Below are 26,455 nucleotides of genomic sequence, written 5' to 3' on the forward strand. Positions count from 1 at the left end.
ACGACTTCTGACGGAGCTGGAAGGGGGTGACCTGACGCAGCCTCTCCTCGGGGAGCAGAGTCTGCTGGCGCACGGCTCCCCCAGCTACAGCTTCTCCGGCGAGTCCCCGCTGGAGTCCCCCACCAAGTACCCGCCCCTCTACCCTCCGGGCCGCATCATCCACCTGCAGGAAGAGGGCGCCTCGGGGAGGTGAGTGCGGGCTGCCGGGCACTCGCCCCCAGCAGCGGGTCCCACCGCACCTGGAGTGACGCGCCGTGCGTTTGCTTTTGCAGGTGTCCTTGCTACGTGGCTGCTCAGTACAGCGTGAGATGGTCCCATGAATCCGAATTCAGCAGAATCCTCATCGGCCCGAAGATGCTGACAGACCACATGCCGGACATCCTGATGAGAGCCTTGGACCGCGTGGTGTCCGACAGGGCCGCCTGCGTCTCCTGTGCGGCCCAAGGCGGCTCCAGCCTGGACGTGGCCTAACTGGGGCTGCTGGATGCTGCCCCCGGCCGTGGACTCTGAGCGAGTAAGTCCCGTGATGCGGGACCTGGTTCCTGGTTGCGTCCTGAATGATGGAGTCATTTGAGAAGGACTTTGGAGTGTGGCCTCCCAGTTGCTTGTCGGGTGCGAGGCGACGGGCCTCTGCCGGCCGAGGGGGCCTGTGGGAGCCGCGGGAGCCCCCTCCTGCCGGCCTGCTCGCTGCTGGGATCCAGCCGCCGCGTGCGCGGCTCTCGCACCACCTCTTCTCCGACAGGGTCCTGTCTTGCAGCTGTTGAGATGGGTCCGACTTGGCACCCAGGGGCGCCATCTGTCTTGGACTGGATTTCCTGGCGACATAAGCTCAGAATGGGTTGTGAGGGTGCAGATGGGGGGGTTCTCCTCTGGGGGCCCATGTGAGGGTCGGCCCTGCGCTCTCACTGGGAGTTGAGAGGAAACCCAGTTGGGGCGAGTCAAGACTGCGGCCTCAGGCCCCAGCACTGCACTGACAACGCTGGTACCCTTGGCGGGAGGCAACAGCTAGTTCTCCTGGGACCCTCTGCCCCTGGGAGGTTGGCCAGTGCAGGTGGGGGTGTGGGTGGGGGTGAAAATAAAGCACCTACACGTCCGTGTGTCTGCACAGTGATGAATGCTTCTCCTGGGTGCTCCTGGAAACGCCTATTGTTCATGGCAGTTTTATAGCAATCTCATTTTAAACTTTTTTTTCTGTCCTCTGTAAACAACAAAACTAAGTCTTAAGTTTTCTTGGCGCTCTGGCTCAAGGCTGAAGATCACCCAGGCATCCGATTTCACCCTGCCCCCTCCAAACCCCAGAAAATGACTGTAAAGGGGTATCTTGAGAAGGCATAAACCCCCAAGGACAGGGGGAGAGCGCCAGGAACAGTCGGATGGGGGCGCCTAGGTTTAGTGGGGAAGGGAGGCCAAGGATCCTGGCAGCTCTAACCGACCCACCACCTGAGCGTTTGAAAACCTGCGAAGGACCAAGTTTCAATCCTAAAATGTCGTTCCTGGGAGTGCCCGTCGTGGTGCAGCAGAAACGAACCTGCCCAGCAACGGTGAGGGTGCAGGTTCCATCCCTGGCCTCGCTCAGGGGGTTAAGGATCTGGTGTTGCTGTGAGCGGTGGTGTAGGCCAGTAGCAACAGCTCCGATTCGACGCCTAACCTGAAAACTTCCATATGCTGCGGGTGCGCCCCTAAAAAGACCGAACAAAAAGGCACCTAGGAAACGGATACTTGAACGATGGGAGACAAGCTTCCAGATGGAACGAGCCCGCCCAACACAGAGGAGATAAAGATCAACTTAGGACAGTGGAGACGCAGGGCAGACCTGCAGGACACGGAGAGACACACTCCCTGCAGTGGAGCCGGCCACGATGATGGTGCGAGAGCTGCCTTCAAAAAGGGAAGATGGTTCCCATCTGGAATTTTAGACCCAGCCACAAAGTGTCAGGGTAGAGGAATCTAGTCATTTCCAAAGCTACAAGGGCTCAAAACCAGGTAACAACACATATGTTCCTTAGGAAGCGTATCTGTCCATCAAGGAGAGAAAGTAAATTGCAGGAGCTCCCCTTGTGGCTCAGAGATTAGGAACCCGACTAGTATCCATGGGGACACCGGTTCGATCCCTGGTCTCGTTCAGTGGGTTAAGGATCCAGCGTTGCTGTGCTGTGCTGTAGGCCGGCAGCTGTAGCTCCGATTCGGCCCCTAAGCCTGGGAACCTCCACGTGCCATGGGTGTGGCCCTGAAAGAAAAGTAAAACAGAAAACAAGGATCCCCAAGGTCGGAAAAGAAAGACGAACACGTAAGAGACGCGGTCAGAGGCTCGGAGAGGGCGGGCCGAGGCGGCACGTGATACCCGCAAACATCTCGACAGATTCGCACAGCAGATGCCAAGGTCACCGTTACATCACTGAGGACACAAAACGAAAACGCTCTTAGCCCAAACGAAGCCACCACAGGTGCACAGGAAAGGCCGACTCTGTCACCACAGGGCTCAGCTCAAGTGATGAGGCAGCAACAGTGAGGCCGACACTACACGTCGGGCCCCAACTGTTGCCCTGAAGGGACCAGGGTCCTGGGCTGGGGCTGCCAGGTTTGAATGTCAAAGGTGCCAGTGGGGCAACTGAAACTGGCAATTCCAACCAGAGCCCCCGGGGGTGGGGAGGGGGCTGAAAGTTACATCAGTCGCCAGGGCCAGAGCCTCGGCAAGAGCCCCAGCGCCCGGTCTGGAGAGTGCGCCCTGGGGGGGCCCGGACGCGCCGCCCCCGCCCCGTACCTCGCCCCCAGTACGTCTGCATCTATGCACGTCTTCTGTCCATGGCTCCCGAGGTGCATCCTTTAATGATGAACCAGTGATCTGGTAAGTGACAGAAAAAAACCAAGCATATGATTTAAACATGGAGACACATATCAAGAATTAGTTAAGGGAGTTCCCGTTGTGGCACAGTGGTTAAGGAATCTGAGGGACCATGAGGTTGCAGGTTCAATGGCTGGCCTCAATCAGTGGGCTAAGGACCCGGCACTGTCGTGAGCTGGGGTGTAGGTAGGTCAAAGACGCGGCTCGGATCCCGAGTTGCTGTGGCTCTGGCGTAGGCCAGCGGCTACAGCTCTGATTAGACCCCCAGCCTGGGAACTTCCATATGCCGCGGGAGCAGCCCTAGAAAAAGATAAAAAAGACCAAAAAAACATTAGCTAAAAGAACTCAGCATAGTTGCCTCTGGGGAGGGTGTGAAGGGGAAAGACTGTTTTTGCAGTAAACCTTTAGATTTGCTTTTTAAATGCGTATTTATCTTTCGCTTCCAACAAAAACCTTTGAAGCAATGAAAATTTTAGACCGATTCTAACAGGAACCGTTTAGTCAAAGTTCAGGCTCCCCTCTACCAAGCTGCTGGCTCAGGTTCCAACACGTGCACTTTCAGCCCCATATTCTGGCCCCAGAGGCAGACACCCGCCCCCCCCGCATGGTCTCTCACCAACAGCCGAAAGGTCTGACCCCCCCCCCACCGATCGGGCCCACGCTGCGGGCTCATCCATCTTCTCCCAGGAAACCCGCCGCTTCCCGTCCCCCCAGCATAAAAACACGCACTGAAGGCGTCACCAACAACCCAGGATTTCAGAGCAAGGAGAAGGAACGCACACCAGAAGGCTGCTCACCAAGAACGCAAGTATTACCAGTCTTATGATTCAAGGATTTATTAAGTCGTACATGCAAAACATACTGCTAATTGCATTAGCAAAAGATCAATGTAAAAACACTCCACAATTCTGCAACTGTCAATTTAAAAAATTTTGTTCTAGTGGTTGGAAGGTCCAAGCTCGTATTCTTGCCAGCGGGTAAGCTGCAGAGAACCTGGTTAGCACGAGCACGGGGTTCGGCACCTCGGAGCCCAGGGGGACGTGGGCAGGGCGGGGAGGAGGCCCGGGGGGGGGGGGGGGGGCAGGAGGGTCAGTGTTCATTAGTCAGGGTGCGGCGTCAGGGACGAAGAGACAGTGATGGTGAGAAGGTTACCGTCTAAGAAGATCTAAAGTGTCTTAAAAACTGTAAAGCTGCAACACAGGATGTTTACACCCAGGTACTAGAAAACTAAGGAAAGCACTGAGTAGCCGTGAATAAAGTAACGTGAGATGAGGAATGCACTTTTACGACCTACCAAAGGATGTTTCTAACGCTCACTCAGAAGGATTTTATAATACAAGGAGGCATATTGCTCGTTAAGAAGGGATTCTATAAGGAAAGCACTAAGTTAGCAACTATGAGAAGGACCAAGTCAAAAAGGGATTCCAACGCCCAATTTCAGGAGGGAAGGGCAGGGTGAAGAAAAAGCAAGAGCTTAAGAAAACACTAACTGATAACACCAGCCTTTCATCATCTACTCACTTGACAGCAATCAACCTTTTAAAACTTGTACCCGTGACACTTTCAATAGTTTCACTATTTCGTGTACAATGTAGTGTAAATTAACCTCCGTATCTTGTCAAAATACTGTCTTCATCCTTCGATCACAGGCGCTCCCCACGCTCCACCCCGCGCACCCACGGCCAGAACACCTCGCCGGAGGGAACACGTGAGCAGGAGTTCAGTTCAAGGCTCACGAAAGCTAGTACACTCATCGCTTAAAGAAACCCTCACTACGCAATCAGAGCTTGATGCAGAGAGCTGCGCTGTCACCTCCTCGCCAGGACGCACAGTACAACGTCAGGTCATGGGCACGGGCGGATAGACGAGGGTGCGCTCCGTGGCGACGTTTCGCGAAGGAGGCGCTACGCCCGCCCTTCACGGTGGAAAGCCGCCGGCCTCGGAAGGGACGGTCTCGCAGGGAGAGAGGTCTCTGTCAACAGCTTAGTGCTTAGTGTTCTCAGCCCAACAACGCAACTTGGCTCACAAGGGATTTTGGCAACTCTTCATCTGAGCAAGAACAGGGGCTTCTGAAAAATAAGGCTTTAGGAAAGCTTGTCATTTTAGGGCTAAACTTTAATAGAATGTGAAAGTTTAAACTCTTACACTTTAAACAGAGAAAAACCTAGAAATTACTGATTGGTTCAAAACGGTTTTATGGAAAAACTAATCTGTAACAAAAACTTGGCATTGAGTGCGAAGGCTCCACATTTGAGCAAAGCAGACAAAGGTTCGGGGCGGGACGGGCCCCCGCCCCGGGCCCCAGGCGTTTACAACAGCAGGCACTTCCTCTTCCTCTTCTTGACGGGGGGCGGGCAGAGAACCGCTCGGATGGCTTCGTCGAACACTGTCTTGAGGCCCCGCTGCGTGAGCGCCGAGCACTCCAGGTATTTCACAGCACCTGCCGGACGGAACACGGCCTCTCAGCCTCGGCCTCGCCCCCCCATCCCACCCCCCGGCTCAGCCGGGTCTCTGCAGGGGCGGCCAGACCCGGGTCCACCTCCCCGGGCGGGACTCCGGCCTCTGGCGGGCCAAGCAGACCTGGCGCCGCGGGGTTTCCTACCGATCTCCTTCGCCATGGCCAAGCCCTGCGGGTAGGTGATGGGAGTCAGCTTCTTCTCCTTCAGTTTCTCGATCGTGTCTTTATCATCCCTGAGATCAAGCTTCGTCCCCACCAGGATGATGGGCGTGTTGGGACAATGGTGTCGCACTTCTGGGTACCACTAGGCGCGGGGACAGGAGCAAAGTCACGACTCTGGTGGGAGCCGCCCTCCCGCCGATTACGGCCACACCGGTGCCAAGCTGTGTCAATCCCGAGTCCCTGCGTCGCCACGGAGCCTTCCTGCAGGGGACAGCACGCTGCCCTCGGCCAGGCTCCCCTCCAGAACCACCAACCACTGCACCGTGGGACCGGCGAGGCAGCCCCCCGCCCGCCACTCTGTTTTTGGTTTCTGGTCAAGTTCTTAGGTCATTTCAAAACCCCTCACACATTCGAGGATGAGAACCAAACTAGCAGGACTCAGGACTCAGCTCTACCGTCTCCTCCCCGCCAGACGCATCCCTGACCCACCGCCGTCATCTCCACCAAGCCCACCGGTGCCGCCAGTCCGTCATTTTTATTCACCTGGCTCCCAACTGCCTCGTTATTTTAACAAGGAACCCAGCACTTCTGCATCGGCCCTGAAACTTGAGAACTCTGCATACTAAAGTCACCTTGCTGGAGTTCCCGTCGTGGCGCAGTGGAAACGAATCCGACTAGGAACCATGAGGTTGCGGGTTCCATCCTGGCCTTGCTCAGCGGGTTAATGATACGGCGTTACCGTGAGCTGTGGTGGAGGCTGCAGATGCGGCTCGGTTCCCGCATTGCTGTGGCTGTGGTGTAGGCCAGAGGCTACAGCTCCAATTGGACCCCTAGCCTGGGAACCCTCCATATGCCAAGGGTGCAGCCTTAGAAAAAACAAAAAGACGAAAAAATAAAAAATAAAAATAAAATATCCCACTTACCTTTGCGCGAACATTTTCAAAAGATGCAGGGCTCACAAGAGAAAAGCAAATTAAGAATACGTCCTGTAAAAAGAAACACAGGGAGGCGTTTAGAGAATGGTCTTGGCGTGGCGAAGTCACTTTGCTTCCTAAATGCTGCGGGGAAAGCGCCAGAAGCCCCGGCTCGTCCTGCGCACCAGCAGCTGAGGCGCGAGCCGGCTCCCTGCACCCTCTCTGGTCGAGACGCTCCCAGACCAGAACCAGCACGTGAAGCACAAGTTACTGGTGAGACTGGGAGTGGAGCACAAGACACGCTCTGTTACTGGAGGCCACAGACAGACAGGCCTCTTTCCATCACTCCAGCTCTGCCTGGGAGCTTAATGCTGTTCCTGCCTGGGGACAAAATCCTGTGTCAAGGTGCTACGCCTGCATTTCTTTAAAACCTGGTCTCGGTTCCTCAAAAGTAGAATCCATTTCAAAAACATCATCTACAACGCTACGTTTCTCATTACGTCCCCATCAGAACATTAGGTCCAAACACTTCTAGGGGCTCACGCGGCTCCAACTACACTGCTTTTAGGAAGGACCGGCCGTCAGGGCCCTGGGCCCAAGGTGGGTCTCAGGTCCTCGCTCACCCGCTGGCCCTCGGGAGGGAGGACGGCCTCGTGTGAAAGCGGCGTCTCGCCGGCTGTCAGGGCTTCTCAGGCCCAAGCAGGGCCTCTGGAGAACATGCACTTTATTGTGCAAAAGGTGAGATTTAAACGTTTACACATCCTTTTTAAAAAAAAAAAATAAGCCAAAGTTTCTAAAATGCTAGGTTTATGAACTATTTTCCTGGAAAAGGGCAATGACACTCCTTTGTGAAGTGCACACACTTTCAATCCTCAGCTGACACCCTGTACCTGGAAGGGAGCGACCTCCCACACGACAGCGTTTTGTAAATGACATGAAATTTGAGCGCATGCACAAGGTTGCCCAGGAACCACCACGGCCTCTGGCCCTGGGCTGATCACGCCTCCAAGCGGGGCCGGTGAGCTCAGCAGCGCACAGCCCGCCCGCCGGACAGGCCCGCACCCAACACCGAAGCGGGGGAAGGGCCGCCAGGGTGGTTAGTCCCGCTCCCGCCAAGCCCGTGGCCGGGGCGCCAGGGTGAAGCCTCGCGTCTCCCCAGCAGCCTGGAGAGGGCCCCTTCCACCAAAGCCCCCGTGCCCTGAGAGGAGGGGAGAAAGCAGCTTGGGAACGGCTCTGATTCAGGCCAGCAGGTCGACCATGGGCTCCAGTGAAAGCACGTTTCATCGAGCCGACCTCAACCTTGAGTGAATCAGAGGTCAAACACTCAAGGACCGGGAGGCTCGACGGGAAATCCTAGGAAAACTAAGTGAAACGAGAGAACAGATCAAGCTGGAAACTGAAGTCGATTGAAAGTTTTACATACGGCAAGCGCTTGTCTTTGCCCCTGGAGGGTCTATCCTTACCATACGTTTCTCCAACCTAGTAATGCACGAGAACTTGGTTTGAGGTTAGTAAAAACTGAGAACAGTCAACATAACCCGTTACTCATTCTTCATCTGGGCGGTGTCTCAACCCTCCCAGGGAGCAAGCGGATGACGATCCAGCAGGTCTACGCCACCCAGGGTCACTGAATCCCTCCGTCACCCTGGCCACGGGGCACGAGGGGCCCTGTGAAGGTCACTGGTGGTGGGGGCACCGGTCGGGCAAGTCCTGGGGAGCAGACGGAGCTCCTTCCTCCCTCAGCCGCCGCAGACGGCTCCTCTCCCGGCAGAATGACAAGGTGCCCTCGAAGGCGGCGGAGGACATGGGAGAGGCAGCCGGCACGGAGCCAAGCTCTCCCGCTAAGCTCGCGGACACGAGGCCCGGAGGCCAAGAGCAAAGGGGCCCATCCACACAGCGGGGCCTGTGGGACGGGGCTGCCCAGGAAGGCGGCCAGGCCAGAGCTGTGACCGTGAGCCTCCGGGGCAGCAAGGCCGGGGCCTGGCCTGAATGTGCCACCGCACCAAGACCCGCAGCACCCCCTCCCCCACCCCCACCGCGTGTGGAGGAGGCCCCCCCAGAGGTGGCAGCATTTCCAGTGTTTATCACAATGCTTCCAATAAAAACTGAAAGACTAGCTCTTCCAACAACAGAGAATCTGGCGTTCTAAGAACCAAGGTGAGACAACTACTTTCATCTCACTCAAGCTTTTCCCCTTTACAAATCAAAGCGAATATTAAAGTCTCTGTAATGATCCTGGTTGCACCTGTAGGCTATTTTTAATATACTTTTAAAAACTAAAGTATAACTGGTTTGCAATAAGCCGATTTGTGCTGTACGGCAAATGACTGTCATATATACATTTTCTAAAATAATTATTTTCCAGAGTTCCCGTCGTGGTGCAGCAGAAACGAATCCGACTAGGAACCATGAGGTTGCAGGTGTGATCCCTGGCCTTGCTGTGGGTTAAGGATCCGGTGTCGCCGTGAGCTGTGGTGAAGGTCGCAGATTTGGCTCCGATCCCATGTGGCTGTTGCTGTGGCTGTGGTGTAGACTGGCAGCAACAGCTCCAGTTGGACCCCTAGCCTGGGAACCTCCATGTGCTGCAGGTGTAGCCCTAAAAAGACAAAAGACCAAATAAATAAATAAATAAATAATTTTAAAAGGAAAAAAATTTTTTTAATTTTTTACTATTTTCCATCCTGGTCTATCCCAGGAGAGGAGCTATAGTTCCCCGTGCTGCAGAGCAGGGCCTCGTGCTTCTCAATTCTCAATGTAACAGTTTGCATCCACTAACCCCGAACTCCCCATCCATCCCATTCCTCCCTCCACCTGGCAACCGCCAGTCTGTTCTCTACGTCTGCGTATGGTTCTGTTCTGTAGCTAGGTTCATTTATGCCGTATTTTAGATTCCACATACATGTGGTATCAAACGGTATTTGTCTTTCTCTTTATTACTTCACTGATGTGTGATAACAATCTCTAGGTCTATCCATGTTCTGCAAATGGCTTTTTCATGGCTGCGTAGTATTCCATTGTGTGTATCTACCATATCTTTTTTTATAAAAAGGGCTGCACTTGTGGCCTATGGAGGTTCCCAAGCTAGGGGCTGAATAAGAGCTACGGCTGCCAGCCTACACCACAGCCACAGCAACACCAGATCCTTAACCCACTGAGCGAGGCCAGGGATCGAACCTGCAACCTCATGGTTCCTAGTTGGACTCATTTCTGCTGAGCCACAACAGGAACTGCCACTATACCACACCTTCTTAATCCATTCATCCGTTGTTGAACATTCGGGGTGTTTCCATGTCTCAGCTATTGTGCACAGTGCTGCTATGAACACAGAGGTGCATCCATCTTTTTCAGTGAAAGTTTTATCTGGATAGATGCCCAGATCACATGGGTGTTCTATATTTGGTTTCCTGAGGACCCTCCATACTGTTTTCCACAGTGGTTGTGCCAATTTACATTCCCACCAACAGTGTAGGAGGGCTCCCTTTTCTCCACACCCTCTCCAGCATTCGCTATTTGCGGACTTATGAATGACGGCCACTCTGACGGGTATGAGGTGGTGCCTCACGGTAGTGTTGACCGCATTTCTCTAACAATTAGAGATGCTGAGCATCTTTTCACGGGCCTACTGGCCATCCTTACGTATCTGGAGAAACATCTATTCAAGTCTTCTGCCCATTTTTCACCCGGGTTGTTCGCTTTTTTGTTGTTGAGTTGTACGCGTTGTTTGTATATTTTGGAGATTAAGCCCTTGTCGGTTGCATCATTTGCAAATATTTTTTTTTGCGTTCTGTAGGTTGTCTTCTCATTTTGTTTTTTGTTTTTCTCTTTCCTTGGCCACCCATGGCATGCAGAGTTCCCATTCCAGGGAACATATCCAAGCCAGAGTTGCAACCTATACGGCAGCTGCAGCAATGCTGGATCCTTTAACCCACTGTGCCGGGCCAGGGATCGAACCCGCATCCTGGTGCTGCAGAGACACAAGTGATCCCATTTCTCCACAGCAGGAACGCCCTCGTTTTGTTTGCGGTTTCCTTTTCTGTGACCTCCGAGCTATTTTTGAAGTTTGTCCTCTGAAGGCCTTGGCGTAGCACCAAAACTTCATCATGGTACAGGGACTCAGGGGATCAGCCACCAAACGCAGCTGCGAAATAACCACATCTGGTCCCCCTTTGTCCATTTTTAAGAATATCTTTTTTGATGGAGAAGACAGATACTTTCCATCCTCCGTGAACAATCTACCACCTGCCTGTTCCTTCCGCCTTCCTTTTTCTTCCTCAGCCCAAAGGCGGCTCTAAGGAAACCCTTGCACTGCCTCTGACAACGGCTCCTCTCAAGCCTCCCTTCCCCGACCCTTGCTCTCGAGGTGACACCCCCCTGGCACCTGCTGCTGGGTCCGGGTGTCATTCGCATGCTCATGCTGAGAGCCCAGCATGGCCTCTCACTCCACCTCACGGGGTCACGCGTGCATGTCCTGAGCTGTCACCTCGCTCCCGGGTCTGGATGCTGCTGTCCTTCCGTGGGCAGCGCTCTCTCCTCACTCCAGGCACCCATGGAGCCCTGGCCGAAATCCTGTACCCAGGTCCCTCTCTCTGGTCACACACGGACAGTGGCCCTCAGTGCTGCCCCCTGCCTGCCTGTGAGGGGAGCGATCACAGGAGACCCGCCCCAGCCCCGCTGGAACCCCACGACTCCAAAAACTCCATCATTTCGCGTCCTTCCATTTTATTCTCTTCCACCTGCTTTCCAGCTGGTTTTCCCTTTCGGGCTTCAAGTGCCTTTTAATTCTAGCCGTCGATGCACCAGGAAAAGGACCAGGACGCACACACTTGGCAGAGACATGCTGCTGCATCACCACGGCACCGCTGAGAACAAGCGTGACCCCCGGGGGCTGCCTGGCACTCACCTGGCACGCTCCATGGGGCAACCCCAGGACACCAAGCCCCCAAAGTCAGGAAAGACCACTTCAGTCTTGTCTAAACTAAATACAAAGTCCCTGTGCAAACTGCAGACCACCAGGGTCCCCTCGCCCACCCAGGTCAGGTCATGTGATGACGTCTGCACCCATCGCAGCCTGGCCTCCCTTCATGCCCACCTTCCAGGCATGACTTATTACAACACCCATAGAACTACCCTGCTTCCAACCGCATCCAATCCTCAGCAGGTCCCCACTTCCTTGAGCCCTCACCCAATCACCCCACTCAAGCCCAAACCTCACCCCCGGGCCCCCGGGGAGCGGCTCTTTAGCGGGCAGAAATAGCTAGGCCAGTTCTGTGTAACCACGGGTATGTTCCCCTAGCGAGGCTTGCAAGCTTTGGGAAATCAAACAGCCAAGCTAAACGCTGGTTACCCATCTAGGGTCACGCAGGCTGGTCAGAGCACGCCCAGAAGCGACAGTGCTGGCGACACTCTGGGTCCCGGCTGATGGAGCACATGGCCTTTCGCAGACACCGCCACCAACACCACAGTCCTGGGACAAGCAGGCCGACCCAGGGGACCAGACTCAACGCCTGACGCTGGGCCTGAGCACCACCGACCACACCTTGACTCGCAGCCCAGCAACCCAAGACGGGTACACAAAACTTCCAAACGTTTCAGAAACAGAAAATGATTTACTAAAGGACAGAAAAGCCCTAAGAATTATTTAATTTGGAAAAACTAAAACTTGAAGGGGAGTTCCCATTGTGGCTCAGCGGTTAGCGAACCTGACTAGCATCCATAAGGACGTGGGTTCGATCCCTGGCCTCGCTCAGTGGGTTTAAGGATCCAGCGTTACCATGAGCTGTGGCGTAGGTCGCAGATGCGGCTCAGGTATGGCGTTGCTTCGGCTGCGGGTGTGGCATAGGCCAGCCAATTTGCCCCCCAGCCTGGGAATCTCCATATGCCTCAGATATGGCCCTAAAAAGCAAAAAAAAACCCAAAAAACCATAAACAAGTGTCACTCTGGAAACTAACTGCTTTTAAAACTGGTTTGCAAAAACAAGCCGGTACCTATTTCACGTGGCTGTCCCAAAACTGCATCAAAGAAGGTGAAACGCATAGCGCCATAGTCAGTAACTGGTAACGATCAAAAATTACACAAAACTCCGACTGGCATCTAGGGAGAGATTCACTATGGAACCAACTGAATACACTGTTATTTACTGGATGGACATACCCAAAAGACTGAAACAGCAGCAAACTCAAAGGTGATACGAATTAGTCAATCAGGAACTGTCTACTTTTTTTTTTTCTTTTTTTTTTTGGCTTTTTAGGGCCACATCTGCGGCATGTGGAGGTTCCCAGGCTAGGGGTCTAATGGGAGCTGTAGCCACCGGCCTACACCACAGCAACGCCGGATCCTTAACCCACTGAGCAAGGCCAGGGATCGAACCCACAACCTCGTCATTCCTCGGGATTCGTTTCCACTGCACCGCAACTGGAACTCCAGGAACTGTCTACTTTCAAGGAGGCATTAAAAGGCAGTCATCTCCTTACTGTTTGTGGGTAGGACAGGGGACGTAACCGGTCGTAATCTTCTTGTCCAGCCGTATCCCATAAGCCCAGATTCACCGGTTTTCCATCCACCATAACATTGGCAGAATAGTTGTCAAAGCTGCAGAAGAAAGCACAAACAATGAGTCGTTAGCCCTGCAGCAAGAGCCCAGGCCTGGGCTGCACAGGCAGCGAGGGGCAGCGGGAGCAGACGGAGGCCCGCAGACGCCGGCCCCGAGGAGAGGCCTCCCGAGCGCTGAGAGGCGGAGGCAAAGGGGAGCCGAACAAGGGAAACAAGCGCGCGGAGGTCTGGGCGACAAGGACAAGCTCCCCAGCTGACCCAACAGGCGCTGCCAGCAATAAAAACCTGCAGGGGGAGTTCCCGCTGTGGCTCGGGGGGTTAAGAACCCGACTCATATCCACGAGGATGTGGGTTCGATCCCTGGCCTCGCTCCGTGGGGTAAGGACCCGGCAGCAGCAGCTCGGATTCATCCCCTAGCCTGGGAACTTCCAGACCCTCAGGCGCGGTCCTGAAAAGCAAAGTAAATAAATAAATAAACCTGCCTGCCTCGAGTGAAGAGAACATCAATGTTTTTCTCCCCCGGAATGAAGAAAGCGTAAAATTAGTTCCTCTTTCACACCCCACTTGTAGAGTTTCTGTGTTCATGTGACTCACTCTCCGTAGGGGCAGCCACCAGGGCTGCACGGGCAGTGCCTGTAGAAATCCACTGGCGGGAGGCTGCTGTCAGGGGAGCCTTGGTCAGGGGAGGGGGAGCACAAAGCACACCCGATCCGAGACGCTACAGTGTCACGTTTTCAAAGGGTGTGCAACCAGGTTTCACCAGGCTATAAATTAACCTGAGGTTGCTGCACTCAAACTAGTTCACTGTGAGAAGAGGCTCGGACGCCCACGGCCCACAGGGCAGAAACAAAGCTGACATTAAAAATTACGAGAGAGTTCCCGTCGTGGTGCAGTGGTTGGCGAGTCCGACTGGGAACCATGGGGTTACAGGTTCGGTCCCTGCCCTTGCTCAGTGGGTTGATGATCCGGCGTTGCCGTGAGCTGTGGTGTAGGTTGCAGACGCAGCTCAGATCCCGCGTTGCTGTGGCTCTGGCGTAGACTGGTGGCTATGGCTCCGATTGGACCCCTAGCCTGGGAGCCTCCATACGCCACAGGAGCGGCCCAAAGAAATGGCAAAAAAAAAAAAAAAAAAAAAAAAAAAAAAAAAATTACGAGTAGCAGGGCATGAAAACATTTTCTAAAAAATTACGAGTACCGTGGAGTCATTGATTAAAAAGCCATCTCTCATCACCATTTAAACCAGGGCAACCTGCTGTACAGCACAGGGAACTGTATCTAGTCACTTGTAATGGAACAGGATGGAGGATAAGGTGAGAAAAAGAAGGTACATACATACATATGTATGACTGGGTCACTCTGCTGTTCAGCAGAAAAATGACAGAACGTTGTAAATCAACAACAGGAAAAAATATCAAAACCTAAAAAAGTTGTTAATAAATACACAAACAAACCAGGGCAAGTACTGAGCAGAACACAAAACATAAGCCTTGAAAATAAAATTCCAGAATTAACTTGTCCATACTTAAGGCTAAACCTTAGGATCTTGGTGGCAGCAAAGCCATGGTCTGAGTAGGTTCCAATGTGATTTTTAAGTTAATGACCAAGCCAGCTTTCCTAGGGAAAAGTGCTATACACGTCTGGTTTGGTGGGAAGAGGCTAGATTATTCAATAAACAGTACTGTGACTTTTTTTTTCAGGAGGCTCAGCTACATGGGGCTCCCTGGCAACCCCATCATCAGAAAAGCACTTTTCCATTCCACCCAATTCTGCTGCCAATAGCGAAGCAGCAGCTCAGCACCAGCTCCGTCCTCCCACACACCCCCGCCCTGCACACACGCGCACACGTGCGCACACACACACCCTGGTTTCAATACCGAAGCCCAGTAACTCAACAGTGACAAGCAACCATTGGGTTGCTTGCCAGAAAAGGCCAATTAAAACATAATGGTATTTTGTTCCGGTTCCTTGACCCTTCACACAGAGAGCCCAGAAAGCCAAATTTATCTGAAACGCTCACATTATCCAGTCTCTGGGTTTCACGGTTGGTTTAACTTTCATTTCCTGAATATCTAGAAATCAATTAGGAAAGCTGTTTCATCACTGTGCAGAAACTTTCTATTAGATTAAGTATCTTCTAAAGGCCCAAACACCTTATAATTAGACTCGGTGAATGAAAAGACAATTAATTCTATCTGTTCCCATAAGGATTAAGAAAGACATAGCAGAACAAGTCAATGGAATCCAAAAAAACCCTGTGACAGACAATTCCCGGTGTACCTCGGGATACTTACACCGTGGGGATATATTCTCCGGGAAAGGCATTGGTCGTGTAACTGATCAGGAGGCAAGTTTTACCCACAGCTCTGAAGAGACAGAAAAAAAAAAAAATGGTGTAAATTGCTTCGTCAACATGAATGCAATCCTCGCTGTCATTATGCGGTGAAAATGTTTGATAGGAAAATCAGAAGTATATACAGCATTAAAGAAAACAGGTTCTATACCCTTTTACTTAACACTACACCTATTTTAATCCTGAAACGCAGAATCCCTCAGAAAGGCTGAGTCCGAAGGCTTCACATGCTGTTTCAGTACGAGGTATTAGCACTAGTAGTCAAATAGTTGTTAATCAAAAGCTCAGGTTCAAGAGAAATATTTTTAAGGTGAAAGAATCTTCAATTCCAGCCTCAAGTCATTTTCATGAACACTAATTTGCAAGCACAGCTTTCCTCTCCAAGTCCCATTTTGTTGCTCAGTAATCCATTTCCAGCGTGGAATCCCACCCCCTTCCTAAAGCCTTCCCTCTGGCAATCAGCAAAGACTGTTCTCTTTAGAGGCTTAGTCCCCAACCACCCACAACTGCGCCCACTGTGACCCACCTGCATTCAACCTGCCACCTTCCCATCCTCACTTAATCACCAGAAAGGTTTAGAGCAGCTAACACACTAAATTCCAGACACAGTCACTAACGAATGGCTAAGGGATGCTGCAGTCATTTCCCACCTGGCTGCGAAGATAAGAAAGAGAGAACAGTACAGAAATACTCCAGGGACAGGAGGGCCTCCTATCACAGGCGAAGTGGGTTTGCTGTGCCAGGGTGGTGGCTGAAAAGTCTCCCAATCAAGTTCTTGTGTGGCTCAGTGGGTTAAGGATCCTGTGCTGTCTGTCACTGAAGAGGCCTGGGTCGCTGCTACAGCTGGGGTTCGATCCCTAGCCCAGGAACTTCCAAGTGTCGTAGGCGTGGCAAAAACAAAAACAAACAAAAAACAGAGGTCTCCCAACCACTTGGGAGATAATTTTTCTAAGGGGAATTATCACCTAAAAATTGAGACCATCACGGCATCATTAGCCAAAAGAGTCTCCAAATTTTTCGACAAAGACAGGGCGACTTCCGGGGCTTCTCAGAGTCCCTGGCCTCCCAAGGTTCAGCAAACGTTCCTTAGGGAGCCCACGCCCTGCCATCCTGGGTAGGCTCACCAAAGTCATGTGACACAGCAGAGTTCTTCACTGTAAGATTTTGTTATCTGATCTTAACTGCAGTAAATCAGGACTCACCAGAAAGAAGTTAAGTGCTTTTCTATTTTGCACTCTTAGCTTAAGGCAAAAACCTCTCAACAAGAGCAGATTACAGGCCCCTGCAGTCTTGCCAATCCTTGCTTCACTTCTAGCATTATTAAGGGTTTAACAAAAGTTGGAACTCCCCCACCCCAAAGACCTCACAGAGTCAAACATTACATCAGCAGGAGCTGGCTTCCAACTCCTAAAGGCTTTCTAAACAGAAATGACTCACTGGCCATACATTTTGTTAATGGCTTAGAACGTTAAAAACAAAAACGGGAACCAAAAAAACCCAACTTGCATGAGGAGGTGGCTAAAATCTAAAGTCACTGCCCTGACTACACAACCCACAGTCAGCTCTTCCAATTAAGGCTTCCATTTTTTAAGTTTCAATCAACTTCTTTACGCTTCAGTTCTGTCAACTCTAAGACGGATGCAAAGCTACCACCTCATCACAAAACTACTGTGAGCATTAATTCAACTGCGCCCTAAGCCAGCAAACTGGGTGCTACGCCAGGAAGCACACACACACCAGGTGCTAAAGATACTGCAATGAACAAGAGCTCATGGAACTTAGCAGTTAGTAAACTAAAAAAAGCAGTCATTACACAAAATTATAGGTATGCTAAGTGTGGGGGTGGGGGTGTGCAGGTTGTTTTTTTTGGCCACGGTATGTGTGGGATCTCAGTTCCTGAACCCAGGCTGCAGCAGTGAAAGTACCAGAGCCCTGACCGCTGGACCAGCAGGGAACTCCCGGCGGTATGTCATTACAGGTGCTCTGGAAACACAGCAAGGCGATCTAACCTAGTCTCAGAGGCACGGGAGGCTGCAACGTCGCTTACGAGTCATGGGGACAGGGTACGGAGGAACATTCTAGGCAAAAGCAACAACACACGGGGAGGCTCAGACGAAAAGAAGCCCCGTACAACTGAGGAAAGAAAGAAGGGGGAAGTGGCAGAGGAGAATCTACGGAGTTGCCATCTCTTCTTCTTAAAGGACATGGAACTTGATGTTACTTGGGAAGTAACAGAACATTTTTAGTTGCCAAGAAACCATGAGATTTGCATTTTTAGAAGAAGCCTCTGACAGTGGTGTGGAAAGAAGCTTGAGATGAGGGGCAGAAAACAAGGAAGCAGCTACCGCTGTGTTCCGAGAACAACTGCTGGGGGCCCAGACCACAGAGGGGATTTCAGGGTGCAAAGAAGTGGGACGTTCCAAGAGCCACCAAGACGTGAGGCAGAACGAGCAGAACAAGCCCTGGCTTGGCCACGTGCTGGATGCGGTAGCTGAGGAAGAGTGGATTCTCTTTTCAAAATGTAAAATGTTGTTGTGTAAAAACATTAAGTTATTAGCTCTTTTTTTTTTTTTTTTTTTGGTCTTTCTGACATTTCTTGGGCTGCTCCGGAGGCATATGGAGGTTCCCAAGCTAGGAGTCTCATCGGAGCCGTAGCTGCCAGCCTACACCAGCCTACACCAGAGCCACAGCAATGCGGGATCCGAGCCGCATCTGCGACCTACCTACACCACAGCTCACGGCAACACTGGATCCTTAACCCACTGACAAGGGCCGGGATTGAACCCGCAACCTCAAGGTTCCTAGTCGGATTCGTTAACCACTGAGCCACGATGGGAACTCCAATAGTTACTACCTCTTAATGTCCAAGATAAAGCAGCTATAAAGGTTTAGTTGTTAAAACACCACCATAGCGCTTCGAGCTCTTGTCCTAAGTCTCTCCACGGACAAGGAACCAAGCCATGACTATAAACACCACCAAGGGTGTTTTAAATGCTCTAAAATTTCTTTTCCTGAAATTTCATCTTCAGCTGAGGGGTCATCTTTTGAAAGGTTTAACTTGAGAGGAATTCAAGGTACTGGCATAACCTGGTAGTAACTGAAATTGAAATTTTATTTCCAAGCATCACTAGCCATAAACCATGTTCTAGAAGAATTATGAAGGTATAAAAATTCTGGCTTTTTAAATAAATACACGTCCAACCTTTGATTTGATTTGATTTGATGGATTTACTGCTGTTTAGGGCAGCACCCGTGGCATAGTTCCCAGGCTAGGGGTCGAATCGGAGCGACAGCTGCTGGCCTACACCACAGCCAAAGCAATACGGGATCCTTTAACCCACCAGGTGAGGCCAGGGACTGAACCTGCATCCTCATGGTTTCTAGTTGGGTTCTTAACCCACTGAGCCAAATGGGAATGTCTGTGCTTAATTTTTTAAAACAGGTTTTAAAAGGGGGTTATTGACCTCCCATTAGTGTGTTTATTCACTCCTTTTAAATACACTCCACAAACAAAAGTTAGAGACTGAAGTCAGCATCAGCTCTAGACAGTCACAGCTTTTCCCCACGGGAAGAAAGGGAGCAGGATTTGGTCTGCCTTGATCAATGCTGCTGCAGAACTTCTGGAAATTACTACTTGCTTTGGAATTTCAAATGCTATATGTTTAACTGTTCAGTTCAATCTTTTTAATCTTTAAAAGATGCTATAACTCTGGAAAGTGAACATGAGGAGTTCCTGTTATGGTGCAGCGTAAGCGAATCCGACTAGGAACCGTGAGGTTGCAGGTTCGACCCCTGGCCTCACTTAGTAGGTTAAGGATCTGGTGTTGCCGGGAGCTGTGGTGTAGGTTGCAGACGCGGCTCAGATCCTGCATGGCTGTGGCTGTGGTGTAGACCAGCGGCTGTAGCTCCGACTGGACCCCTAGCCTGGGAACGAACCTCCACGTGCCGCGGGTGCAGCCTGAAAAAGCAAAAAAGAAAACAGAAAGTAAACATGAGTTGACCAGAAGAAAGTTTACACAAGGACATTTTTTAACCTGTTTCTCCTGCCCTATCCCGTAAACTAATCAAGACCAAAAGCTAGCTTCATATGTTTCTACTATGTCCTCTATTTTTCCACCAGGAAAACCTCAAGGAAAGCTTCTCCTTAAAGATTTTTGGGCAAACTTCAGTGTTTCTTCCTAAAATCTATAAACCAAAACTTTAAAGCAAATACATCAATAAATCTAGAAACAATGACAATTTCTTCATGCTAAAGAGACTCAGGAAGCTCAAGAATATTCGGCACTGCCTTTAGAAAGAAAAATAGGATAGGCGTTCCCGTCGTGGCACAGGGGAAACGAGTCCGCCTAGCATCCCTGAAGACACAGGTGTGATCCCCCGCCTTGCTCAGTGGGTTAAGGATCTCGAGATGCCCTGAGCTCTGGTGTAGGTCGCAGACGTGGCTCGGATCCCGTGTGGCTGTGGCTGGCAGCCGTAGCGCCTATTCACCTCTAGCCTGGGAACTTCCATGTGCCATGAGGGAGGCCCTAAAATTAAGAAAGAAGATAAACTGAGAAGCACCAGACCTCTCCAATGCCTAATGCAAACCAAAATAAGGAGCCTGTAACACTGTCTGAAAGTACGTGACCCGCCCCCCGCCAGTTTTGTCGCGGTGTAGCGGACACAGAGCACTGTGTAAGCCTGAGGTGTATCACAGACGAGTAAACGTACACACATCAGGAAGGGACCACCAAGCGTCAGTGAACATCCATCGTCTCATACAGATACACTGAAGCAACAGAAAAAATGTTTTTCCTTGGGAGAGAACCTCTTAGGATTTAGCCCAACTGTCATCCCTAACACACAGCCGTGCTGGTCATCTGTGTCTTGTCCGACCTTCCATCCCTAGTTCGTGTTTATCCTGAAACTGGAAGTTTGTTCCCTTTGACCTCCTTCTAGTTCCCCCTCCCCGAACCCCTGAAAGTAAGTACCTAGGATCTTGAGGACACACGAATAGAACATGGTGGAACAAGAATTCTAAGTCTCAAACACATAGTTACACTTATTGCATTAATGAAAGACCCTGAATGAAAGTCCTCGATTTATGCTGAAAAATGGGGTTTGGGGACACTTAAACACTAGCCCTTCAGAGCAATTCAGTGCCACAAAAACACAAAACCCTGTCCCAAATTCTCCTTTCTATCACTACCAGGGGCCATCACAACCAACTCACAGAAAGCCAGTCGTGGCCACCATCAGCGGCTTCAAAAAGTTCACACTGTGCAGTTGCCGGACACTCAGGGCTGAAGATGCTACGACTTATGACAGAGCGCCACGCTGGAGCAGCCGTTACTCTACCCTGTCCCTCTAGAACCACCGAGCCAAACCCCAGGGTAGCCTACAAGGGTCAGCTGAAGAGGCACGATTCAAAGACAAGAATTTCTATTTAACTGCCTATCACCCGCCTTCACAATCAACCCCTCTATCAAATCCTCCTACAATGTCCCCCAATAACGGGAAGATGTCTGATAAAGTCAATGACAGAATCTCAGGGGTGGGTATGTGAGTATTCACTGCACAATTCTTTCAACTTTCCCATATTTGACATTTTTCATATTAAAATGTTGGAGGAGGGAGTTCCCATCGTGGCTCAGTGGTTAACGAATCCAACTAGGAACCATGAGGTTGCCAGTTCGACCCCTGGCCTCCCTCAATGGGTTAAGGATCTGGTGTTGCTGTGGCTCTGGCGTAGGCCGGTGGCTACAGCTCCGATTAGACCACTAGCCTGGGAACCCCCATATGCCGTGGGTGTGGCCCTAGAAAAGACAAAAAAGAATAAAAATAAAAATAAAAAAATAAAATAAAATGTTGGGAGGGAAAAAATTCCATCTGATGATGTGGGTTATAAGTTAGAGCTACCTTGAGATGCCGAGGAGAAAAAGTACAAAGTACTAAAACATTAGCTGAGTAGCACAAAAGGTAGATTTTACAAGGCGGCTTTAAGGTTTCTAAAAATAGAGACCTGATACTCCTCCAATGAACTCAACCCCAAAGTTTTGGCTGGAATTATCATCTGAAATTTAAAAAAAAAAAAAAAAAAGCATTATATGTAATTTTACCAACCAAAGTCAGAGCCAAATGGCTAAACCTAAATTTGTAAGCCAGTGTAGAATTCAATCACCTTTACAACAGATCAAAAATATGGAACCCCCTGCCTCGAGACAAAACCACACAAAGACAATTCACGAGGAGCTTCAACTCATGGGTCAGGCCACCAGTGATGGCTCAGTGGAAGTGGGCAGGACCTAGTGGACATTCCTATAAAGATGACATCACGGAAGGCATTTATCACATTCAACTAAATAAAAAATTCCTGGACAGCAATGTCTAAATTAGACACTGGGCTGAGAGGCCATCTGGAGTGAAATGCGGGGGGCTTCAAGTCACTCACCCCAGCCTCACAGTCAAAGAAAGTGGAAACACACGATTAAAAGTGGCTATTCAGGAACACCTGAATGTGAGAGGCTGCCGTACCTACGTAAAACCAAAAGACAAACTTGTGGCAGAGGTCCCGCAAATAAAAGGGGCAGACCCTGTGTTTAAAAAGGATTAAAAGGGGGAGTTCCCGTCGTGGCGCAGTGGTTAACGAATCCGACTAGGAACCATGAGGTTGCGGGTTCGGTCCCTGCCCTTGCTCAGTGGGTTAACGATCCGGCGTGGTGTAGGTCGCAGACGCGGCTCCGATCCCGCGTTGCTGTGGCTCTGGCGTAGGCCGGTGGCTACAGCTCCGATTTCGACCCCTAGCCTGGGAACCTCCATATGCCGCGGGAGCGGCCCAAGAAATAGCAGCAACAACAACAACAACAACAACAAAAAAAGACAAAAAAAAAAAAAAAAAAGGATTAAAAGGGAGGTCCCATTGTGGCCCAGCGGAAATGAATCCAATTAGGAACCATGAGGTTGTGGGTTCGACCCCTGGCTTCATTCAGTGGGTTAAGGATCCGGCATTGCCGTGAGCTGTGGTGTAGGTCACAGACACGGCTCAGATCTGGCATGGCTGTGGCTGTGGCATAGGCCAGCAGCAACAAATCCGATTTGACCCCAAGCCTGGGACCCTTCATGTGCCACGGGTTCAGCCCCAAAAAGACAAAAGACAACCGGGGGAAAAAAAAAAAAAGGACTAAAAGAATCAGGATAAACAGAAAGGATTAACAAAATTTAAAAGTATTAAAAAAAAAAAGTATCAAAATTGACCTCATATTTTTATACTCAATGCTAACTGAATTGCTAATAATTCATTAGAAGAATATAGGATAACTGGGGCCAGTTATAATAGTTATGAAACGGCTTTTAATTAAAGAATCCCCCCCAAAAAATTTTTTTGATTGAGCCTATGGTAGGCTGAAGTTCCCAGACCAGGGATCAAACCCACACCACAGCAGGGATGCCAGATCCTTAACCCACTGAGCCACCAGGGAACTCCTCCTAATAATATTTTTATTTATTTTGGAGTTCCCATTGTGGCACAGCGGAAACGAATCTGACTAGTATCCATGAGGATGCAGGTTCAATCCCTGGCCTGGGACATGGGTCAGGGATCTGGTGTTGCCGTGGCTGTGGTGTTGCCATGGCTGTGATGTAGACTGGCAGCTGTAGTTCCAATTTGACCCCTAGCCTGAGAACTTCCATTGGAGTTCCCGTCGTAGCTCTGTGGTTAACGAATCCAACTAGGAACCATGAGGTTGTGGGTTCGATCCCTGGCCTTGCTCAGTGGGTTAAGGATCCGGCATTGCTGTGAGCTGAGGGGTAGGTCGCAGACACGGCTTGGATCTGGCGTGGCTGTGGTGTAGGCTGGGGGTCACAGTTCTGATTCGACCCCTAGCCTGGGAACCTCCATATGCTGTGGGAGTGGCCCTAGAAAAGGCAAGAAGGAAAAAAAAAAAAAAAAAAACCAACCAAACAACAACAGAAATGACTGACAGTGCTCAGCCACTATGTTTTATGCTCAATATGCCCTTCACAGAGCCTAGCAGTGCCAAAGAGTAACAGAAACAGAATAAGAACAATACTGGCAGCTGACACTCATAAGCACTCAGTAAGGGCCAGGCACCTGTGAGGCACTTAATAACCAGCATTTTACTCAAGCCTCACAATTTCCTCCTGAGGCACCTCTCTTGAAGGATGAGAGATTTGCTCAGGGTCTCCCTCTAAGTGGTGAGGTGGGGATTTCAAGTAAAGATCCAGACGCCACAGCAGGCATTCAACAGGTATTTGACTACGTAAACAAGCCAACAGAACAGGAGAGTCCATCTGTGAGATCAAGCAAACTGAATCTATCTGCTGGGCTTATGTTTCAGTTTTACAAATTTTCAGATAAGAATATTACATCCTAGAATTAGATAAAACATTATTAGCAATCTGACTTTCTTAAAAAATAGTATTATTTCAAGTTCTAAACATTGCTGATGCAGCATTTTTAGTTTTTAAAGGAAATCCAGACAATTTAAAATGCCAAGACAAAGGGACATGTTTAATTCAGTAGCAAAAGGATCAAAATTTCATTTAAACAAATTTACTAATTTCACCATTCCCCCAGTTAACACCTCCTCCATTAAAGCTTTCTTTCAAAGGGTTAAAAAAAAAAGTTCCATACAGGTTCCTAGGTAGGGGAAACTTACAATTTCTACTGATAAAGCTAGAACTACCAAGCTTCACATCTGTAAGCCTGACAAATCATACAGAGAGCATCTTTAAAAAAAAAAAAAAATCAGTTCTCTAACTGTCCTTCATGGATCGGAATTAGTTATAGGAACAATTTCAAACGTTTTATTGGCAATGATCTAAATAAAACAAAAAACGCACACATTCACCAAGAGGCATAAAAGCAGCACCAGTCCTAACGACGACTTTGGGGTATAGTGAAGCCAGAACTCTTCCTTCTACTCGACAAGACTCGAAATATGTACCAGTTGCATTCGGAGTTTGCTGAAAACTGGCAGTAATTCTTGGAGCTTCCTTGTTAGAAGGCTCCTCTACTTGAGCAAGGCTGAGACACACAATTTTGCTCGGATTACACTGAGATTCTTGTTTCCAGAGGAGAAAAAAAAAAAAACTGCATAAGACAAGTCTTGTCTTCCTCTAGGGCCTGTAACCACCACAGGCTGTAATGAAAAGAAATGCCTTGAGTCACAGGACAGCTCGGCCCAGGAGCCAGTTCTGCTACATGCCATACCCAACGCAGGAGCGAACGCAGAGCCAGCTTTTTCTTTTCTTTTTTTTCTTTTTGACTACACCACGTTCAGAGAAAAGAACAGTCTTAATCGCACCCAGCTCCTCGCAGCTAGAAATCTGCAAAGTTTCTCCACCTTAATAGCAAACAGCATCACTTAAGAAAATCAGAAAAGTGGCAAAGTACAGGCGGAAGGCACCCCCCAGCAGATCCGCCTAGGGTCCCCAAAGCAGCCCGTGTACACAGTCCTCCAACACGACCGACCTGGGACCGCAGGGACCCACCGAGGTTCTCCCTGCGGCTCGAGAGCTTCATGGAAACACCAAGAAAGGCAACTCCCTAAACCCACCCAATCTACGGGCCACGGAGGGAGGGTGGCGGCGAGGCGCTGGGCGGGTTCGGCCGGGCGGTCAGCCGGCCTGCGAGAAAGCGGGAGGGTGGAGTTCAGTTTTCCCTCCAGCCGCCGCTCGCCGATTCCCTCCCTCCCCCACCCAAAAAAAGCCGGAACCAGGCGCGCGCGCCGCCGGGTCCCGAGAGGGGGCGGCCCGCGACCCCCGCCCCGGAGAGGCCCGGCCAGGCCCCGCGCGAGCCCGCGGCGCCCGCCCGCCCCCGGCCCCCCGGCCCCCCGGCCCCCGGCCCCCGGCCCCGGCCAGGCCCGCGCACTCACCCGTCTCCCACCACCACACACTTGATGGCCTGCATCTGGGCCGCTCGCTGGGCCGCGGCGGCGGCGGCGGCCGGGCACTGAGGCGAGGAGCTCGGAGCTCGGGGCGCGGCGGGCGGGCGGGCGCGCGGCTGCGGGCGGCAGGGCGCGGGGTGCCGGGGCCGCGGTCCACGCCGCCTCGCCCTCCGCCGACGGGAAGCGGGAGCCCAGCAGCAGCCACCACCCAAAGCTGGGGAAAACTGCAGAGAAACAGGAAATGGCCGCTCCACTCACATCCGGCCTCCCCTCCCCCGCCCGGCGCCGCCGCTCCCAGACTCCGGGGCGGGGCCGATCCCACCCGCGCGGCTCCCGAGGTTCCTGTCGGCTTCGGGAACGCTCGGGAGCGCTCGGCTCCGAACGCGGGGCGCGCCGGCCGCCATCTTGGTGCGCCTGGAACGCGGTCCGGGCCCCGCCCTCCCCGCCTGGGTTCCGCCGCGGGAGGGGTTCCGCCGCGGGAGGGGTCTCGGCTTCCCCCACATCGACTCGCGCCCGAGACCGTCCGAGGGCATGAGGGGCATGGGAGCCCCCCTTTTTAGTGACACTTCCAACTTAGGGGATGTTGGCAAGGTCCTTCTAGAAAATTCGGAATTGAAAACTGTAACGAAGAGCGTCGCCGGCACCGTATTCGGAGATAACCAATGTTCATTCAGCCAAAAATGTGTTGAACTTTGTTCCTCTTAGGCATATTCTGATTATTTGTAATTCACTGTTTGTAATGTGTTGACTGTTTGCTAGGTTTTAATGCTTTGCACCAAAGTTCTGGACATAATGCTCTGTTAGCGGACCATTAAAGTGCAAATATTTTGGCGTATTTCAATCTAGTTGCATCTTTTTGTTTTGTTTTGTTTTTTGTCATTTTGCTATTTCTTGGGCCACTCCCGCGGCATATGGAGGTTCTCAGGCTAGGGGTCGAATCGGAGCTGTAGCCGCCGGCCTACGCCAGAGCCACAGCAACGCGGGATCCGAGCCGAGTCTGCAACCTACACCACAGCTCAGGGCAACGCCGGATCGTTAACCCACTGAGCAAGGGCAGGGACCGAACCCGCAACCTCATGGTTCCTAGTCGGATTCGTTAACCACTGCGCCACGACGGGAACTCCTAGTTGCATCTTTATATACGTAATGAACATGACTTAGGCGAAATTGGGAAATGCTACTGAGTCCCTGTTAAAACATTTGTCATCACGGCTTCCTCTTGGTTCCATTAGGCACATATACCTTACTTTATATATAACCAGTGTCTCTATTTTCAGACACAAGGCTGGGAT

At 51.1% G+C, this 26,455-nt stretch overlaps 2 protein-coding genes across 3 annotated transcripts in view; one reads left to right on the plus strand and one right to left on the minus strand.

Annotated features, from left to right (window-relative positions):
• DAGLB (diacylglycerol lipase beta) overlaps positions 1 to 1,097 on the plus strand; it is a 37,329-nt gene extending 36,232 nt beyond the window's left edge. The window contains 2 exon segments of the mRNA XM_021086077.1: positions 3 to 189; positions 273 to 1,097. Of these exon segments, the coding sequence (XP_020941736.1) occupies positions 3 to 189; positions 273 to 471 (386 nt within the window). The 3' untranslated portion in view covers positions 472 to 1,097.
• Positions 3,663 to 25,397, minus strand: RAC1 (ras-related C3 botulinum toxin substrate 3 (rho family, small GTP binding protein Rac3)). Of its 2 annotated transcripts, XM_021085753.1 has the most exons (7): positions 25,152 to 25,391; positions 15,218 to 15,289; positions 12,848 to 12,965; positions 7,796 to 7,855; positions 6,386 to 6,448; positions 5,445 to 5,604; positions 3,663 to 5,282 (listed from the first exon to the last, which is right to left on the minus strand). In XM_021085753.1, the coding sequence occupies exons 1-7, from the start codon at positions 25,184 to 25,186 to the stop codon at positions 5,152 to 5,154; spliced, it is 639 nt and encodes a 212-aa protein (XP_020941412.1). In that variant the 5' UTR covers positions 25,187 to 25,391; the 3' UTR covers positions 3,663 to 5,151.

Source organism: Sus scrofa, chromosome 3 (assembly GCF_000003025.6).
Source record: "Sus scrofa isolate TJ Tabasco breed Duroc chromosome 3, Sscrofa11.1, whole genome shotgun sequence".
NCBI lineage: Eukaryota > Metazoa > Chordata > Mammalia > Artiodactyla > Suidae > Sus > Sus scrofa.

What these genes read in the sequence shown, in the direction of transcription:
- RAC1 (XM_021085753.1), bottom strand. Translation starts at nt 25,186, where the DNA reads ATGCAGGCCATCAAGTGTGTGGTGGTGGGAGACGG. An exon ending in GGAGAATATATCCCCACGGT is followed by an intron (nt 12,966 to 15,217) that starts GTAAGTATCCCG and finishes TTTCTTCTGCAG; the next exon opens with CTTTGACAACTATTCTGCCA. An exon ending in CCCTGTCCTACCCACAAACA is followed by an intron (nt 7,856 to 12,847) that starts GTAAGGAGATGA and finishes GTGCATTACTAG; the next exon opens with GTTGGAGAAACGTATGGTAA.